At 47.3% G+C, this 13,771-nt stretch overlaps 3 protein-coding genes across 3 annotated transcripts; 1 reads left to right on the top strand and 2 right to left on the bottom strand.

The window, feature by feature from the left end:
* Positions 1 to 263: 263 nt before the first annotated feature.
* Positions 264 to 1,552, bottom strand: LOC138186652 (uncharacterized). The gene is made up of 3 exons (XM_069126720.1): positions 1,366 to 1,552; positions 1,189 to 1,289; positions 264 to 569 (listed from the first exon to the last, which is right to left on the bottom strand). The coding sequence occupies exons 1-3, from the start codon at positions 1,550 to 1,552 to the stop codon at positions 336 to 338; spliced, it is 522 nt and encodes a 173-aa protein (XP_068982821.1). The 3' UTR covers positions 264 to 335.
* An 812-nt stretch (positions 1,553 to 2,364) lies between these two features.
* Positions 2,365 to 3,879, bottom strand: LOC138187024 (protein apnoia). The gene is made up of 3 exons (XM_069127448.1): positions 3,476 to 3,879; positions 3,227 to 3,358; positions 2,365 to 2,990 (listed from the first exon to the last, which is right to left on the bottom strand). The coding sequence occupies exons 1-3, from the start codon at positions 3,711 to 3,713 to the stop codon at positions 2,791 to 2,793; spliced, it is 570 nt and encodes a 189-aa protein (XP_068983549.1). The 5' UTR covers positions 3,714 to 3,879; the 3' UTR covers positions 2,365 to 2,790.
* A 2,838-nt stretch (positions 3,880 to 6,717) lies between these two features.
* On the top strand, positions 6,718 to 13,220 carry LOC138187140 (uncharacterized). The gene is given in 4 exon segments (XM_081833774.1): positions 6,718 to 6,806; positions 6,808 to 7,975; positions 8,340 to 11,283; positions 11,353 to 13,220. Coding segments are annotated over 4 exon segments (6,069 nt in total).
* The last annotated feature ends 551 nt before the right edge of the window (positions 13,221 to 13,771 follow it).

Raw genomic sequence — 13,771 nt, forward strand, 5'->3', positions numbered from 1 at the left:
ATTTCGACGTTGAATTTAACGGCAGAGAAAAGGGAAAACGCTGGTCGGAGCTGATCGCTTCAGAATCTGGACCAAAATGCCGTTACCAGCTGGAAGTAGATCACGTGGAATATCTCGTTGTTGGTCATTTGCGCCGGACGTTCTTTCGAGACCCAAAACTTAATTTTAATTTTATATACAATCCGGTGCCTTCTCGTCGTGTGGAAAATCGCGTATACTCTTGATTTGAACCGTATATTTGAAATATCATTACGTATCACGGATAACACAATTTGGTTGGAACGGCGATTATCCTGAATACGATTATTCGCTGAAATAATCGAAGCTATTCTATTTTAAAAGTGCCGTTTCATTCGTCGTCCCCACCAGCCTTTGTCGTCGTCTTCCAGTTCGTGATAAGTGTGATAATAGTGATCGTGATATTCAGGTTTATGGACCAGTACCACTTCCGATTTCTGCGAATTCCTCAGCGCGTTGTACAACATTATCGCCAATGCGATTTTTCCTATGAAGATGCTTCGAAGCAGATTGATCTTGAGGGAGGCGAGGGTAGCTGGTAACGTTGCTAACTAAAATGCAAATGCGCGTTAGAAGTAGCGGGTTTCTAAATTCGTTTATCGACAATATGTAGACTGCGAATATTTATGCATTTATGGGAAATACAAAAGTGTAAAAATGTACAAAGTGGAAAAGGGGGGTACAATGAAACGAATGGACAAAACATCGATGTTACTCTTCGATAAGAGACGCGAACGAGCTTCAGTCGTACAACACGACGTTAAACACTTGCTCGCAACGCAGTTCGTGATCGATTATCAACCACTGTGCGCGTTATTTTCCGATTTATTCTTCTTTGCTTCGGTTTCTTTACCCGTTGTTCTTTGCCTCGCGTCGAAGCGTAAGTATCAAATGTTTGTTAAGTTAGTTCACCCGGAGCGAAAGGGAACACTAGCGTGGGATAAAACGCAACGCCCACGTACCCCTATAGGGAAGAGTGAAAATGTCTCTTGGTACATATTATTCTTTTCTCCAATCATTATAACGCGGAATAAAATTGTACTTATTGTGAAATGTCAGAGATTGGTCCACGTGGCTTGTATGGCACGATAGTAGCGCATTATACCCCACCATTCCGTTATTGCATAAAAATTTGCAGGCCAGTAATACGTATAGGGTGTCGATTTAAACCTGCCAGATCAGAGGAGCCATCATCAACGTCGTTCCAATTCTTTTTAGGATACCTTTCTTAAATTTGAATCTTCCTGTATCTCGTTGCTCTACATCGTTCCCTTGAAAAGAAATTGCAACGAATCGCGTGATTCGTGGGTGCGTATTGAACACTGATCTTAGAAACGTTTTACTTACTTTCGAACAGCGACGACAGGCTCAGAGTAACGTTTGCTTCGCCATTCGCGATATACAGTGCAATTCCCTGAGAAACGTCAACCCTCAAAGTGTCGTTCAACTCCTTTGCGACATGTTCGGCACGGGCCAAAGTTTGAAAGAGAATTACGATGCACAAGCACGAAAAAATTGCGTCCGCTCTATTCATGGCTGCGTCGCGTCGCGTCGTCGCTTAGAAAGTTAATTCTTAAATAGAAATATAACCTATATAAGCTCGCTTTTAACTGCCTTTCTAATTGCCGCTTAATTATTCATTCTTCTTACGTTCGTTGCCTTTCCTTCTATCATTCTTCCGACATCGATCGTCGTCAAGGGGAATGAGGAATCTCGTTGCGAATCACCGTTTACCGATTTCCGCGTAACAAGTAACGTTACGCATTTGTCGCTGCTCCTTTTCTTACTTCCGGTCCCGGGTCCAAGCCGACTCGGCTGTCAGAACGATCTCGATATTTGTCAGATTTTACAATCGCGCGATCAAATTATCTTTCGGGCTGTCGAGCTTTTCGCACGCTTAAAAGACCGACGATCCGTTTTTACGTGTTTGTGCTTTTATTCGTTTCATAACCGACGAGTAGAACGCGTGGTGCTCGTATTCGATCGGTGATGAGACTGCTAAGGAGTCGTAGCAAGCGGAGAGCAGACAATTTCCTTTTTGCCGTCTGCTTACCCCACTGAAACTAGGAAACTGGGTCTCTGCAGTTCGCTGCCGCGATTCGTGTCATAGAAGGTGTACTATACACGCGGTTGGTCACGGACGCGTATGAGTTTAGCAGACCTTGAAACGCGGAAAATTCAACTTTGCTTCTAGATCGCTAACAGTCGAGACTTTCGTTTCTCTTCACATTCTTATCGAAAAATTGAGGATTTCGACGGATCCGTGGCTACGACTTCTTCACTGTCAGAAAATTCATAGCCGAGCAGCTTAATTTCGAAGTACAAGGAGAAATTTGCTTGCTAAGAAAGAGTTTAATAAATACATTCTACGATGATACATACACTTTGAATAAATAGGAGGAGAGACGCAGTTTCTTTACAAAATAAATTAACATTATCGCTAGTTTGAGGTAAACCTGAGGTTGCTCCTTAAACGTACGAGTTTACAATTTTGGTTTTCCAGGTTGGTCGATCAGACGACACGAGTTACCAGTCTTATCTCAGAATACTTAAACAAAACTTTGGTACACGAGAAGTGAGTCGCGGTTAGCTGTATCGTCGATGCCTGCTTGACAACCGCAACGTGCTTACTCTATTTTCCCGGCACTGGTCGTGGTCGGGACCAGTCGGTCGGCAGGCAACGAACGTAACAGGTCCGATAGCCTAGTTTCGATCGCGGCGATCGAAGAGACAGTTCCCGAGAGAAAGATATCGTCGAAGAATAATTCATCGTCATCCTCTGTAGTAGTAATGTTCTCCCGCGTTTTCTGGTCCGCTTGCCGACATCCATCCATTGTACGCTTGATTGTGAGCTGTCGGCAGGCTGTTGTGAACGTGCACGTGGATCGGTTGAGCAGGCTGCGCATCGTGCTGCCCACCGGACGTAAATTTGGCTATTATCGTGCTGAGTTTTAGCATCAATAGTATGGCACCTGCAACCAAGTCCGTATTCAGATTGTGCTACAACGAAAGAATTACGATGTGCGAATTGTAAGTAGGAAAAACGTTGCTATTGAATTCTAGATGTTCGACGGATTTCGAACAGCATCTATCGATAAATGGGTCGTCGATGTCTCCTGATTCAGTATGCGTGTAGCGTACACTATCATAGCCGAACCGTTATCCCTACGTACACACGTACAACGACTATAGAGTAATTTTCTCTTACCAATGAGCAATCCCTTCAGCGAGATCAGAGTTAAAACGGTTAACATTGTCATCATCACTCCCATTTTGTACATCATCGGCATTAACATAAACTGGATTCGCTTCTGGCCAAACGTTCGAGCTTGTCCGCTTGCTTTTCATAAATATTTAATATATTATATCCAATTAGTCGTTCGTCGAATCGATCGCAATTTAACTATCGTTCGTTTTTCTAAACCATAATATCTCGAAACGTCAACTTTACGCTTACCTCGAACCTTCTTCGTTCCACCGACGAACAGATCGTCGAGGAATTTTCTCAGCTCCTGTATATCGGGGTCCACGGTCGCGACCTTGGAAATCGGCAGCAGTTTGGTGACTTTGGCGCGTCCAGCTTCGTGCTGGTAACCCGCAGCGACACCAACACTCTGGACGTCCGACAGGATTGCACTTTTTGGAAAAGTAGTCGCGAGCAACGCGCACGCCAGCGTCCAACCAATCGGCCGCATTATCGAACCGGTTACGATCACGTGGTTCTCTTCATCGACACCGGGGCTCCGCTCCAGGCAAAGAATTTCCCTGCCTACGATCGTTACTCGATTACTTTGATCGCGAGATACGAGCAGGAACCACGAATTACAACGTGTTAATCGTGCTCGGACGAGCCGCCGTATGATTCGGACGAACGACCACGACGACGTTCGCACCACAAAAGAGGATCGGCCTACGTGTGCGCGTTGGATCTGCGCACTACCTCGAATTTCCTCCTCGACTGTCAATTTCGTGGACGCGCCGCCGTTGAAACACTTTTGAAGAACGCTGTTAGAACGTGCCGCGCGCTTCGCCGGCTTATTCAGCGCGATCACTGCCTCGTCGCAATTACCAGGCTGCAATTTTTCATGCTTCTACCCACCGATCCCGTATCGCCCTTCTCCTTCCTCGCGATGATCGTTGGAAGATTTTGGGAAAGAGGACGCGTTAGGAAGAAGAGGATCGTCGTCGCTTTCTCGCAAATACTTACGTATAAAAGACAAAAAGTTGTCTCCGTTTCGAGAAAGAAAATGGAATCGATCGATTGGGACAAAACGTAGGATCGCGCCGTTCGAGGGTCAAAGCTAGCAGTCCCTTCACGACTCGTCCGGAATCTTTGCCGCATCCAACGTACATCATGTTCCACTTTCATGGTCGCTGTCCCGCGATCATCCGTACATTGCTCGCCTCGCATGGAACTGCTCGACCGTGGAATCCCATAGCCGAGGATCGTCGCGTCAGCCACACTATACGCGTTCATCCATCGTTGATTATTGTTCGAGCGTGGAGAAGAAGACTCTTTTCCTTAAAACCGTCAAAGGAATACGAAACGAAGGAGGCGGTAACTATAGAACGTCTTTGTCCATTACGTTTTCAATGGCTTTCACGGCCCTGCTAATTTAATGCAGTCGAGCAGCTGTTTCTACAGCGAAGAAGGTAATAAACGTGGTCTGCAATTTCGAAGAAATTACAAACTATAATAACATTCCCAATGAAGTGACCAATGGGTACAAACGGATCCGGATGGTCCTGTGGAAGCTTCGATCGGTCGATATCGATCCATACGCATCTTTCTTCTATCGTCTAGATACGCGATTCTTTGCTTGTAAAATTAAATATGAGATCAAGTAACATTCGCTTTGCGCACACATCTTGCAGGCATCCGAGTATCTCTGATACCTCTCAAACCTAGGACGAAAATACGGATCGAGATAGACCCAGCGCATGGTGCGTCGATTCGATTATTCGGTCGATGCTGACGCAGTATGGCGCAACGATGCGTTTTAGTTTTCACGCGTTTGGACGATACATAGAAAGAAGCGAAGAAAGCGGTGATCGGTAGATCGAGAGGAAGATCGTAATTGCTTAAAGCGAAAAGAAGTTTCTAACGAAAAAAGAGGGCGATTCTAAAGGTAGTTAACCACGGAGAAATTTATTGGCAACCCGGTAGACGTATTACGCGCTACGCGCCGACGTAAAATCTCGCGAATAATCAGATGACATAACATGGAGCTGGGAAGCGTGAAACATTCCGCGGAGAAAATGGTAAAAGTAAAGGAGCGAAAGCAGCGATTTGCATGATATGGATTTGCGGCGGCGAGGCGGACGCGGTTATTGCTAGTAAAATCAGAGTCAACGCGGTTGTGAATACACCTTAAGAACGAAGGTGGCATTGGACGGATAAAAGGAAGAAAAGCGGTACAGGTTTACTGCATCGGCATGGCGAGGTGAATCCGAATTCTTTATGGAAGGAAAGAGAGAAGCGTAAGCCGAAGAAGGAAACAGTGGAGGCCATGTTGGAAAATAATGCGCGTCGTAAAAATTCTTTACCCTGCCGTATCCTGTTGCCGAGTACTCCTCTTTCTCCCTGCCGTCCCTTCTAGTCTCGATTCGCGCTCAAGGACTAAAAATCCAACCCCTTGCACCAGAACCAGAAAGGCCGTATTAAAGATGTACTTGAAACCCGGCTTCGACCGTATTCGAGCTGTATCCTCCGGTCTCTTCGCGACGACTTCTTCTTCCCTCGCCGTCTTTTTGCTCCCCTCTCTCGCAACGTTTGCCCGCTCGAACGTTGTGCTCGATCGCGGCGAGCTTTTAAAAGCCAGCCTCGGTACGGGTATTTTAAGAATACGATAAGGATAAAAGAAACTGATAAACGACTTTTTTCTTATCAGCGTAGAACGTTCTTCGCTTCCAAGAAGCAAGTTTTTTCGAGGTCAGCTCGTCTGATAAGCCGACTGTCGCTTAATTTCCCTTTCCCATCGAAAGTGCGGTCTTATCGTTCGGGAAGAAAACAAGGACGAAATATCAGAATCTGATATTTCGCAGGAGAATCTGGTTTGTCCGTGTCGATAATCGCCGGTCGATCCGAATTTCGTTCTTGGCTGTTCTCCGCGGAGTCTAGCCGACTATCTTTTCTCCGTTTAACTCGCGTCGATCTACGACTCTGTTAGTCCAACGGAAACGGCGGAAATGCTAGGAAACGAGGGACGAGTAGTCGAGAGTAGAATCGTAAGAGGCTTTGACGTTATTTTCCAAGCACCACTGCCTCAAGGTTGAATGGCTCATTACCGTTCGGCCGCAAGAAGAAACAGAGCTGGACACATTAGCGGTCGGCAACCGGTATAAGCGACTCGTTGCTTCAGCCACGCTGCACGTTGAGCCATAAAAGAGAAGCGATATTATCCTTACGATAGAGTTTTTAACGACCATTCACGATAGGATTCTGTCTATTAGCTAGAAAACGTTGCACAAAACGAGCCCAGTTCCTTCAAACCCTGAAAATGTTCTGCTCGCGAAGGAGCACGCCGGTAGAGTCGTTTAATGGAATGATTCTGCGAATCTCCTCCGCTGCCGATGGAATCGTAAGAAACGTAAAGGTAAATGCATCTACACCCGTTAGACCGCGAACTCGATTCGCTCGTAGAGGGGCAGCATAAAAATGGAAATTCCCGGCTGTTGCCTATTCACACAGTCTCGTGAATGCCCGCGTCTCGTTGGTTGAGCCTGTACGTACACTCTCACGAGCATCTTCCTCCGCTGCGTCCCGGACGACGCTATATGTATTACCATACCTCCGCCATGGTTGACCATAGACCGGCTCACAAGTGGCCGAGACATTCGCCTCTCGACCGCGACCATGAGAGCACTCGACTCGCGACGCCTACAGCCAACAAGGACCTTCCATCTCTTCCCTCGATCTTTCCTCTGTCTGCTGTTTCTCCTGTTCGTTCTCCGCGTCGGCCAACCACGCAGCGTATCGCACGATGAACAGAACCAGGCTCAACCAGTTGCCAAACTTTCGCCGGGCGCAAAGAAGGACGACTTTGCTGGAATAAATTTGACGGAGATCGACGAGGCCAAGTCCGAAGAATCGAAGGAGGACGTCGAAGGGATTTTTGAATCGCTGATCGTAAAATGCGGCGGTCGAGGACATGATTTCGCAGTGTCCGAAGGAGAGTCGAGGAAGAAAAGGGAGAATCGGAAGACGAAGAAGGCGGTGGACGTGGTTGGAGCGAGTGACGAGGGTAGCAGCGAGGTGTTAAAACGGGAAGACGAGGAAGCTGGTGTGGTGAAAAAGCGTAGAAGGAACGACGTTGCTTTGGTCGGTAAATCCGAGGTTCGAGAGAGCGAAGGGATTCCGGTTGGACAGATCGGAGAAGCTACGGACGAGGGAATCAGGAGATTCGATTCGCAAGTGGATGCCGATGGTGTTGCGCCTGGCCCGTTCGACGCGCACCGGAGCAACGAAGAGTACAAAGGCTCTGTAAAAGCGATCGAGCCTAAAGAATCGGAGATATCCAATGCCGAGGAGAGTCGCGTTCAGGATGACGAAAAATCGAGACAAACGCTTCCCAATTACTTTCGAAAATCGGGAAAGCTCGAAGACGACGATAGCAAAAACGAAGAGGAATACTCGTCGGACGAAAGTGCAGTCTCCGAAGAGGGCAAAGAGTTTTTCGCGAATAGAGAATACAGATCTTTCGTCGAGCCACGAGGCAAATCGAAACGTAAGAGTTCCACCGTTTACTTGAACGCGGAGGAGAAGAAGATATCCGATGGGGAACAGCAATCGATCGTCGATGGACAGATAAAGAAGTTAATATCGATTCGCGACGACGCGCTCGACGCTCAGAAGACCGACAAGATAGACGAGGCCAAAGTCTTAAATTCGAAACGGCAGGTCGAGACGGACGAGTGGCTCGCCTTTAACGAGGAGAAGCTTCGGAACGCGAACAAGGTAAAACATATTAAACTAACAGACGCTAAACGATCCATTTCTTTGCAAAGCCAGATCGAGGATAGCGCGTTCGTATTGACGAAGAAGCGGTTGCTAGACACGTTGGAGTCTTCAGTTCGAGTCTTACGCGAGCGATACGAACGAGCTCGGCTTAACCGAGATTCAGTCGCGAATAATCGGACGCGCCGAACTATTGGTAGCGTCGCGGAGAGCGACGATCCTTGGTCGTTAACTTGACAGGGTGCGTTGGACGGCTCGGTGTCTTAAATTGTACGCGAATCTTCGTTTGGACAATCTTGCGGAATCGATCGGTCAAAGTTTGCGCAACCTTTCAATCGAGATAAACGCGTTTGACGTGTTTCAGGGTAACAAGGAAAAATCGGGCAGAGTCGAGGATCTTCATCGAGTCAGGCTTCTCACCCCGGACGTCGCGGTGTACAACATCCTGCAGGACGCTCTGGAATCGTATCCCAACGACGAAACGCTGGTCTCTTACATCGATCCGAAAAACGACACTCTGAAGGAATTGCTCACTTTCGATCAGTTGACTATTCTCCAGATGGCCGAGAAATTTTTGCCTCAAGCCTTACGCCGAGAATATTCCGACAAGATGTTTTCGTGCGTCAGAAGATTCGAATATTTTAGTTGCGTCAAGTACTTTGCGTGGCCTTTGGTCAAACAATACTTCCCAGCGTTGCCCGCTTTTCCAGATTACCAATGTTGGTATCCGATCGCCGATCTGTCTCCGCAGTATCCGATTTTCCCCTTCCCCAGCTTCTCGGAAGACATCGGCGAGCTGCCAGAAGTGGTGGACGCCGATGGTACCAGAACGAGGAAGCCTAGACCAGAGGCGCTCATCATCCAGGTTCTTCAAAATACGCTAAAGGAACAGCCACGTATATCCACTTCGCCGTCTTTTCTGGATCAATCGATGGATACGTATGTAACTCTGATACCCGAGGATCAATTATTAACCATCAACATGGCCGAGCAATTGATCCCGATCTCTTATCGGCCAGAATTTGTTCAGAAGACTGTCAGATGCATGAAGGAGTACAACTATCTCTCTTGTTTCAAATACTCAGCCTGGCCAACGGTCAAACGTTTCATTCCGACTCTTCCGGACATTTTCAGTCTCTTGCCGGAGTTTCAGGGCGCAGGACTGTCGTCGGACGTTGGCAGCTACGTCCCACAACTCTCCACCTATTCCAATCTCAACTTCTACGTGCCTGTCGGAGCAACTACCGTTCCAAAGGATACCGAGGCACCGGCTTATTCGTCGCTAAAGAATCGAGGAACTTTGTTACGATCTTCCGACCAGTTGGAGACCAGGATCTTGGAGATCTTACAGAAGGTCTATCTTACGAAATCCTACGAGCAGGCCAGGGAGATACCGTCGTTCATTTTAACGGGGAACGCCGTCAGATTCGTTACGTTTACCAAGAGGCAAATCGAAATTTTACACCTGACGGAATCTCTCCTCCCGCCGTCTGCTCGCGCAACTTTCATCACCGAGTTTCTTTCCTATCTTCAGAAGAGCAACGATTTCATCGACGCCGCCAGATACGTAATATGGCCAACGATCGCAAAGTACCAGCCGACTTTATCCGAATTCCCGCAATCCGAGGTTTCCGATCGCGTAAAGGAGCCAGTCGATCCGCAAGGATCCACGGAGATCGAGGAAAGCTCGATAAATCCCGGGGTTCTGATACAAGAACGAGTCGCGTCGAACGTGGAGAAAGAAAAGGTGGCGGGTATCTTCTTCAGAGACAAGGAATCGCGAAACAGAGTACCTAACGTACCGATAATCAGCGTGTCGGGCACTAGATTTGTCCCAATATTCTCCGAGCTTCCAGAGTCTGTGATTTATAACATTCTCCGATCGGTTCAACTGCAATCCATCAAATCCACTTCGGCAACTTCCAGTTTCACGACCAAAAACCAGGAATTCCTCGACTTGCTAACCATGCAACAGGCGAATATCATTGGTATCGTGGATACTTTGCTTCCAGACAATGTTCGACCCGAGTTTGTCAACGCGATGCTCTCGTGCTTACGCACCGAAAACTTTCTCATATGCACCAGGGACGTGGTTTGGCCAACGCTGTTGGTCTATTTCCCCTGGTTGCCGAAATTCCCCGATTTTGGAATCGTAAGCAGCGTACGACCCAGTGGTTCGCCCAGTCCCGTCTCTAATTCCACGTTAACGGAGTCTAGCTCCAGTTCCGATACACCGGCTCTTTCAGAGACCGACGTGAAGACAGGACAACACGGGGACACCAAAGTGACCATAACCGACACCAGATTCTTTCCAATTTACAACGAATTGCCAGAGACCATCATATCCAACATCCTGAAAGCCGTTCAATTTTCTATTCCTAATTTAGCCGGTTCGCCAGCTCCGGTAAGAACGCAAGAGTTTTCGCCGTATCTGTCCGAGCATCAGATTAATATTATAAATATCGCGGAGAATTTGTTGCCGATTCCAACGAGGCTCGAATATATCGAGAATATCAAGCCATGCATCAAGGAACGAAACTTCTTGGAATGCAGCAGAGACGTTACTTGGCCGACGATCGCCAAGTTTTATCCATGGCTACCTAGCTTCCCGAATTTCGGTACTCTTCAGAATCTGCCTGGCGAGTCGAGCTCCAGTTCCATCGACTTTCAAGTTCTCCTGTCGGAGAAACCTTCCAGTCCTGCGGCGCAGGCTTCTCAAGCTGGTTTGATCAAAGAAGCGGAACTTTTGGAGCAAGCTGAGGAAAAAATAGAGAACATCTTATCCGACATTTTGAGCAAGAGTCCGGAATTGGAGCGATCGTATTTGAATGTGACCGATTCTGTTGCTTCCAGTTTGAACAAGAGACAGATAAATATCATCAGATTGGTGGAAAGAGGAATACCAGACACGGCTAGACAATCTTACGTCGCGCGAATGCAAAATTGCATAACGGGTTACAGTTTTGTAGCTTGCACGAACAACATCATCTGGCCAATTCTCAAACAATACAGTTTCTCATTGCCTGACTTTTCCAGCATCAGCGATTTGTTTTCTCAGTTCCCCGGCATCGTACAGATTCCCGGTCTGCCAGACTTTGGTTCCATCGCCAGTAATATTCCAGGTATCTCTCAACTACCAGGGATTTTACAGATCCCCGGAATTTCCCAGCTGTCGACCGAGTTTCCCACGTTGTCGACGTCCCACGAACTCGCGGCACGATCAGATTCGCAAAATTCGCAAAGTAATTCGCGCGCGGAAGCCCAGGAGGGCAAATCGAAAGGAGACCCATCGATCACGCCGTCAGTAGGTGAATCTATCGTTGATCGATATTTGTAGAAGCTATCGGAATTATCTCTAATTCTTTCTATCTTTACAGACAATGACGGAGCCGTCCCAGGATACGCAAACCAACCGCCAGGCATCCTCATAGACATCTCCAACGAAAAGGTCGACTTATCCGATACCGGTGGAGAAGCAGCAACTGTCAATTCAAAATCGTCGGAAGAAGTTAAAAGCAGAGAACGTAGGAGCACCGTAGACGTCCTCGGCTCTTATTACGATAACGAAGAAGCGGACACAGCGGATAGCTTGGCGTCTTCGAAATCGTCGACCCTGGCGTTGCCAAACATCACGGAATCCGAGTACCTTCGATTATTGATCAGAGTGAAGGAGAGTCTGAGATTCTCCAACGCGAGTCCCTCTAAATCGGAACAGTATCTCGTCGACAAGTTGAACTCCACGATGAGAAATTCTTTGACCGCCGACCAGTACGAGATCTTGAAGATTATCCAAGACTTGGAAGATGGACCATCGAGCAAAGGACTGACGCAGCAGGTTATACAGTGTCTTCTGAGTCTCAGCTTCATACGATGCTTGGGTATCTTCGTTTGGCCGCTTGTCGTCAGTAATCTGCCTTCTCTTCCTGGTCTTCCGTCTCTACCGAGTTTCGGTATCTTGGGGCGTTACTTGGACACGGACAGCCAGGTGCGCAATTTCTTCGGCATGTCGACGAACGACTTCGAACAGAGGCTGCTGGAAAGGAAGGAATCGATCGAGAGCTTCTTACTCGACTGGTACAGGAAGCTGGCGGAGGACAAGTTTCAAACGGACATAGGATATCTGAAGATCAAGGGCTATGGGAATAACCAGTTGGGAATCAGCTTCTCCGGATTCAGGGAAGGTAGAGGAGCGAAACTCAAGGATAACAAGAATCTTCCTAGTATATTGACGATCATAAGCGACATAATGGAGGAAGTTTTGGACCAACGACCCGAAGGTGACAGGGCGAAGAAGGATAAGGAGAAAAGGGAAAGAAGCATAGAGGGTTCGAGAGAAACCGATATTCAGTTCTTGAAGAACAGCGAGGAGATGGTTGATATTAAGAGATCCATAGACGACGATCAGATTATCACGCTGTTTCTCGACAGGATCAGACCGAACGATTCAGAGATAGAGAACGACGATACCAAGTATACTTCGGATGACGCGTACGATGCTTTCGGAGTTCTCTTTGGGACGAAACTGCAGGACAAACTTGCCGGCGAAATAGAATCTCTCGATGCCGAGTTTAGAATGGAAAAAGCGGAGAACGATAGAGCAGGTCCGATAGAACCGATAAGGGAAGTAGACATCGTGTCTTTGGAGTCTGGAAAAGATTCTGACGAGCTGAAAGTCCTACCGACGAAGAGCCAAGTGGCGTACGATTTCGAGAAAGAGTCGTCGCGGGACCAAGAAGAGAGACAAAGACAGAAACGAGCTAAGAACTTTTTCAAATCTTTTTTAGAGAAATATTCGGACAGACGGTCCAAGGACGACTCCAACGTGGAAAGTTTCGACAACGTCGGAGATAATAAAATCATCGAGGAAAATGAGAAAGACGCGAGATCCACGTTGGTCGTTCAACTGCCACGTTTACACGAGGAAGTGGTATCGAGAAAGGTGACCAATTCGATGATTCACATGGGCAAAGCTTTCAAGACGAAGATGACGCAGATGATGCCAGGATTCGGACTGGTGCTGTCGTTTTTGCTTCAAATGGCCCTGGCTCATGCGCGTGCAACCGCGTCGATGGCTGGAATGATCAGCAATATGGCTCTCGGAACGGCTATGTTCGGAATGATTCGAGATTCTTTCTTCGGATCGAGCGGTCATCCAAAAATTAAGTACGTTTACGACAACGATAAGAACGGACCAGGAATCTCTTGGCCCGCTCAATACGAATCCGGTTCTCGTTACTACGGATAGTCATCGTTATAGATAACTGATTACTACGATCGTTATTGGAATATCGTATCGGATGGTGGAGCGATGAAATTTCACGCGATATTCGTTAGATCTCTTACACGCGTAGCGATTTTGATAGATGTAGCGACAAGAGCAAGCGATGTTCGAGGATTCCGGATTTCTTGGTAACAGGAGTCGAATTATCTGGAGTCGGGGTGCATAGGCTAGCCTACGAGCCAGTTTTAAATAAGTAAGAGGGTTCTACGGTTACTGATTACGATTACGCTATGGTAGAATTGTAGTTGACGCACGGCGCTTGATCTACTAAGAGTTAAAGGCGTATCGACTTGGTTGGTCGAGGGTTCGTCGTTCGTTTACCTTAAAGGCTGAATAACAATGAACGTTGTATTGGGCTAGCTTTAATTTTCTTCCGTAACGCGGTCGACGACGATCCGATCGTCGGCGCTCTTACTCGGTCTTCCTACGAAATAAACACATATTTACATAGACATTTTAACAGCACGGACTGCAGAGACTCGATCTTAGTTAGGAACAAATGTAGCTCGGAATCG

The sequence above is a fragment of the Bombus flavifrons genome, chromosome 14, assembly GCF_040668555.2.
Source record: "Bombus flavifrons isolate JBK064 chromosome 14, iyBomFlav1_principal, whole genome shotgun sequence".
In the NCBI taxonomy this organism is placed as follows: domain Eukaryota; kingdom Metazoa; phylum Arthropoda; class Insecta; order Hymenoptera; family Apidae; genus Bombus; species Bombus flavifrons.

Bases quoted from the DNA above. Each gene is read 5' to 3' on its own strand.
- LOC138186652 (XM_069126720.1), bottom strand. From the start codon at position 1,552: ATGAATAGAGCGGACGCAATTTTTTCGTGCTTGTGCATCGTAATTCTC. The intron at 1,290-1,365 runs GTAAGTAAAACG...TTTCTTTTCAAG, and splicing joins CCTGTCGTCGCTGTTCGAAA to GGAACGATGTAGAGCAACGA. The intron at 570-1,188 runs GTTTAAATCGAC...TTTGCATTTTAG, and splicing joins TGGCTCCTCTGATCTGGCAG to TTAGCAACGTTACCAGCTAC.
- LOC138187024 (XM_069127448.1), bottom strand. From the start codon at position 3,713: ATGCGGCCGATTGGTTGGACGCTGGCGTGCGCGTTGCTCGCGACTACT. The intron at 3,359-3,475 runs GTAAGCGTAAAG...ATTTATGAAAAG, and splicing joins TGGAACGAAGAAGGTTCGAG to CAAGCGGACAAGCTCGAACG. The intron at 2,991-3,226 runs GTAAGAGAAAAT...ACTTGGTTGCAG, and splicing joins GCTGAAGGGATTGCTCATTG to GTGCCATACTATTGATGCTA.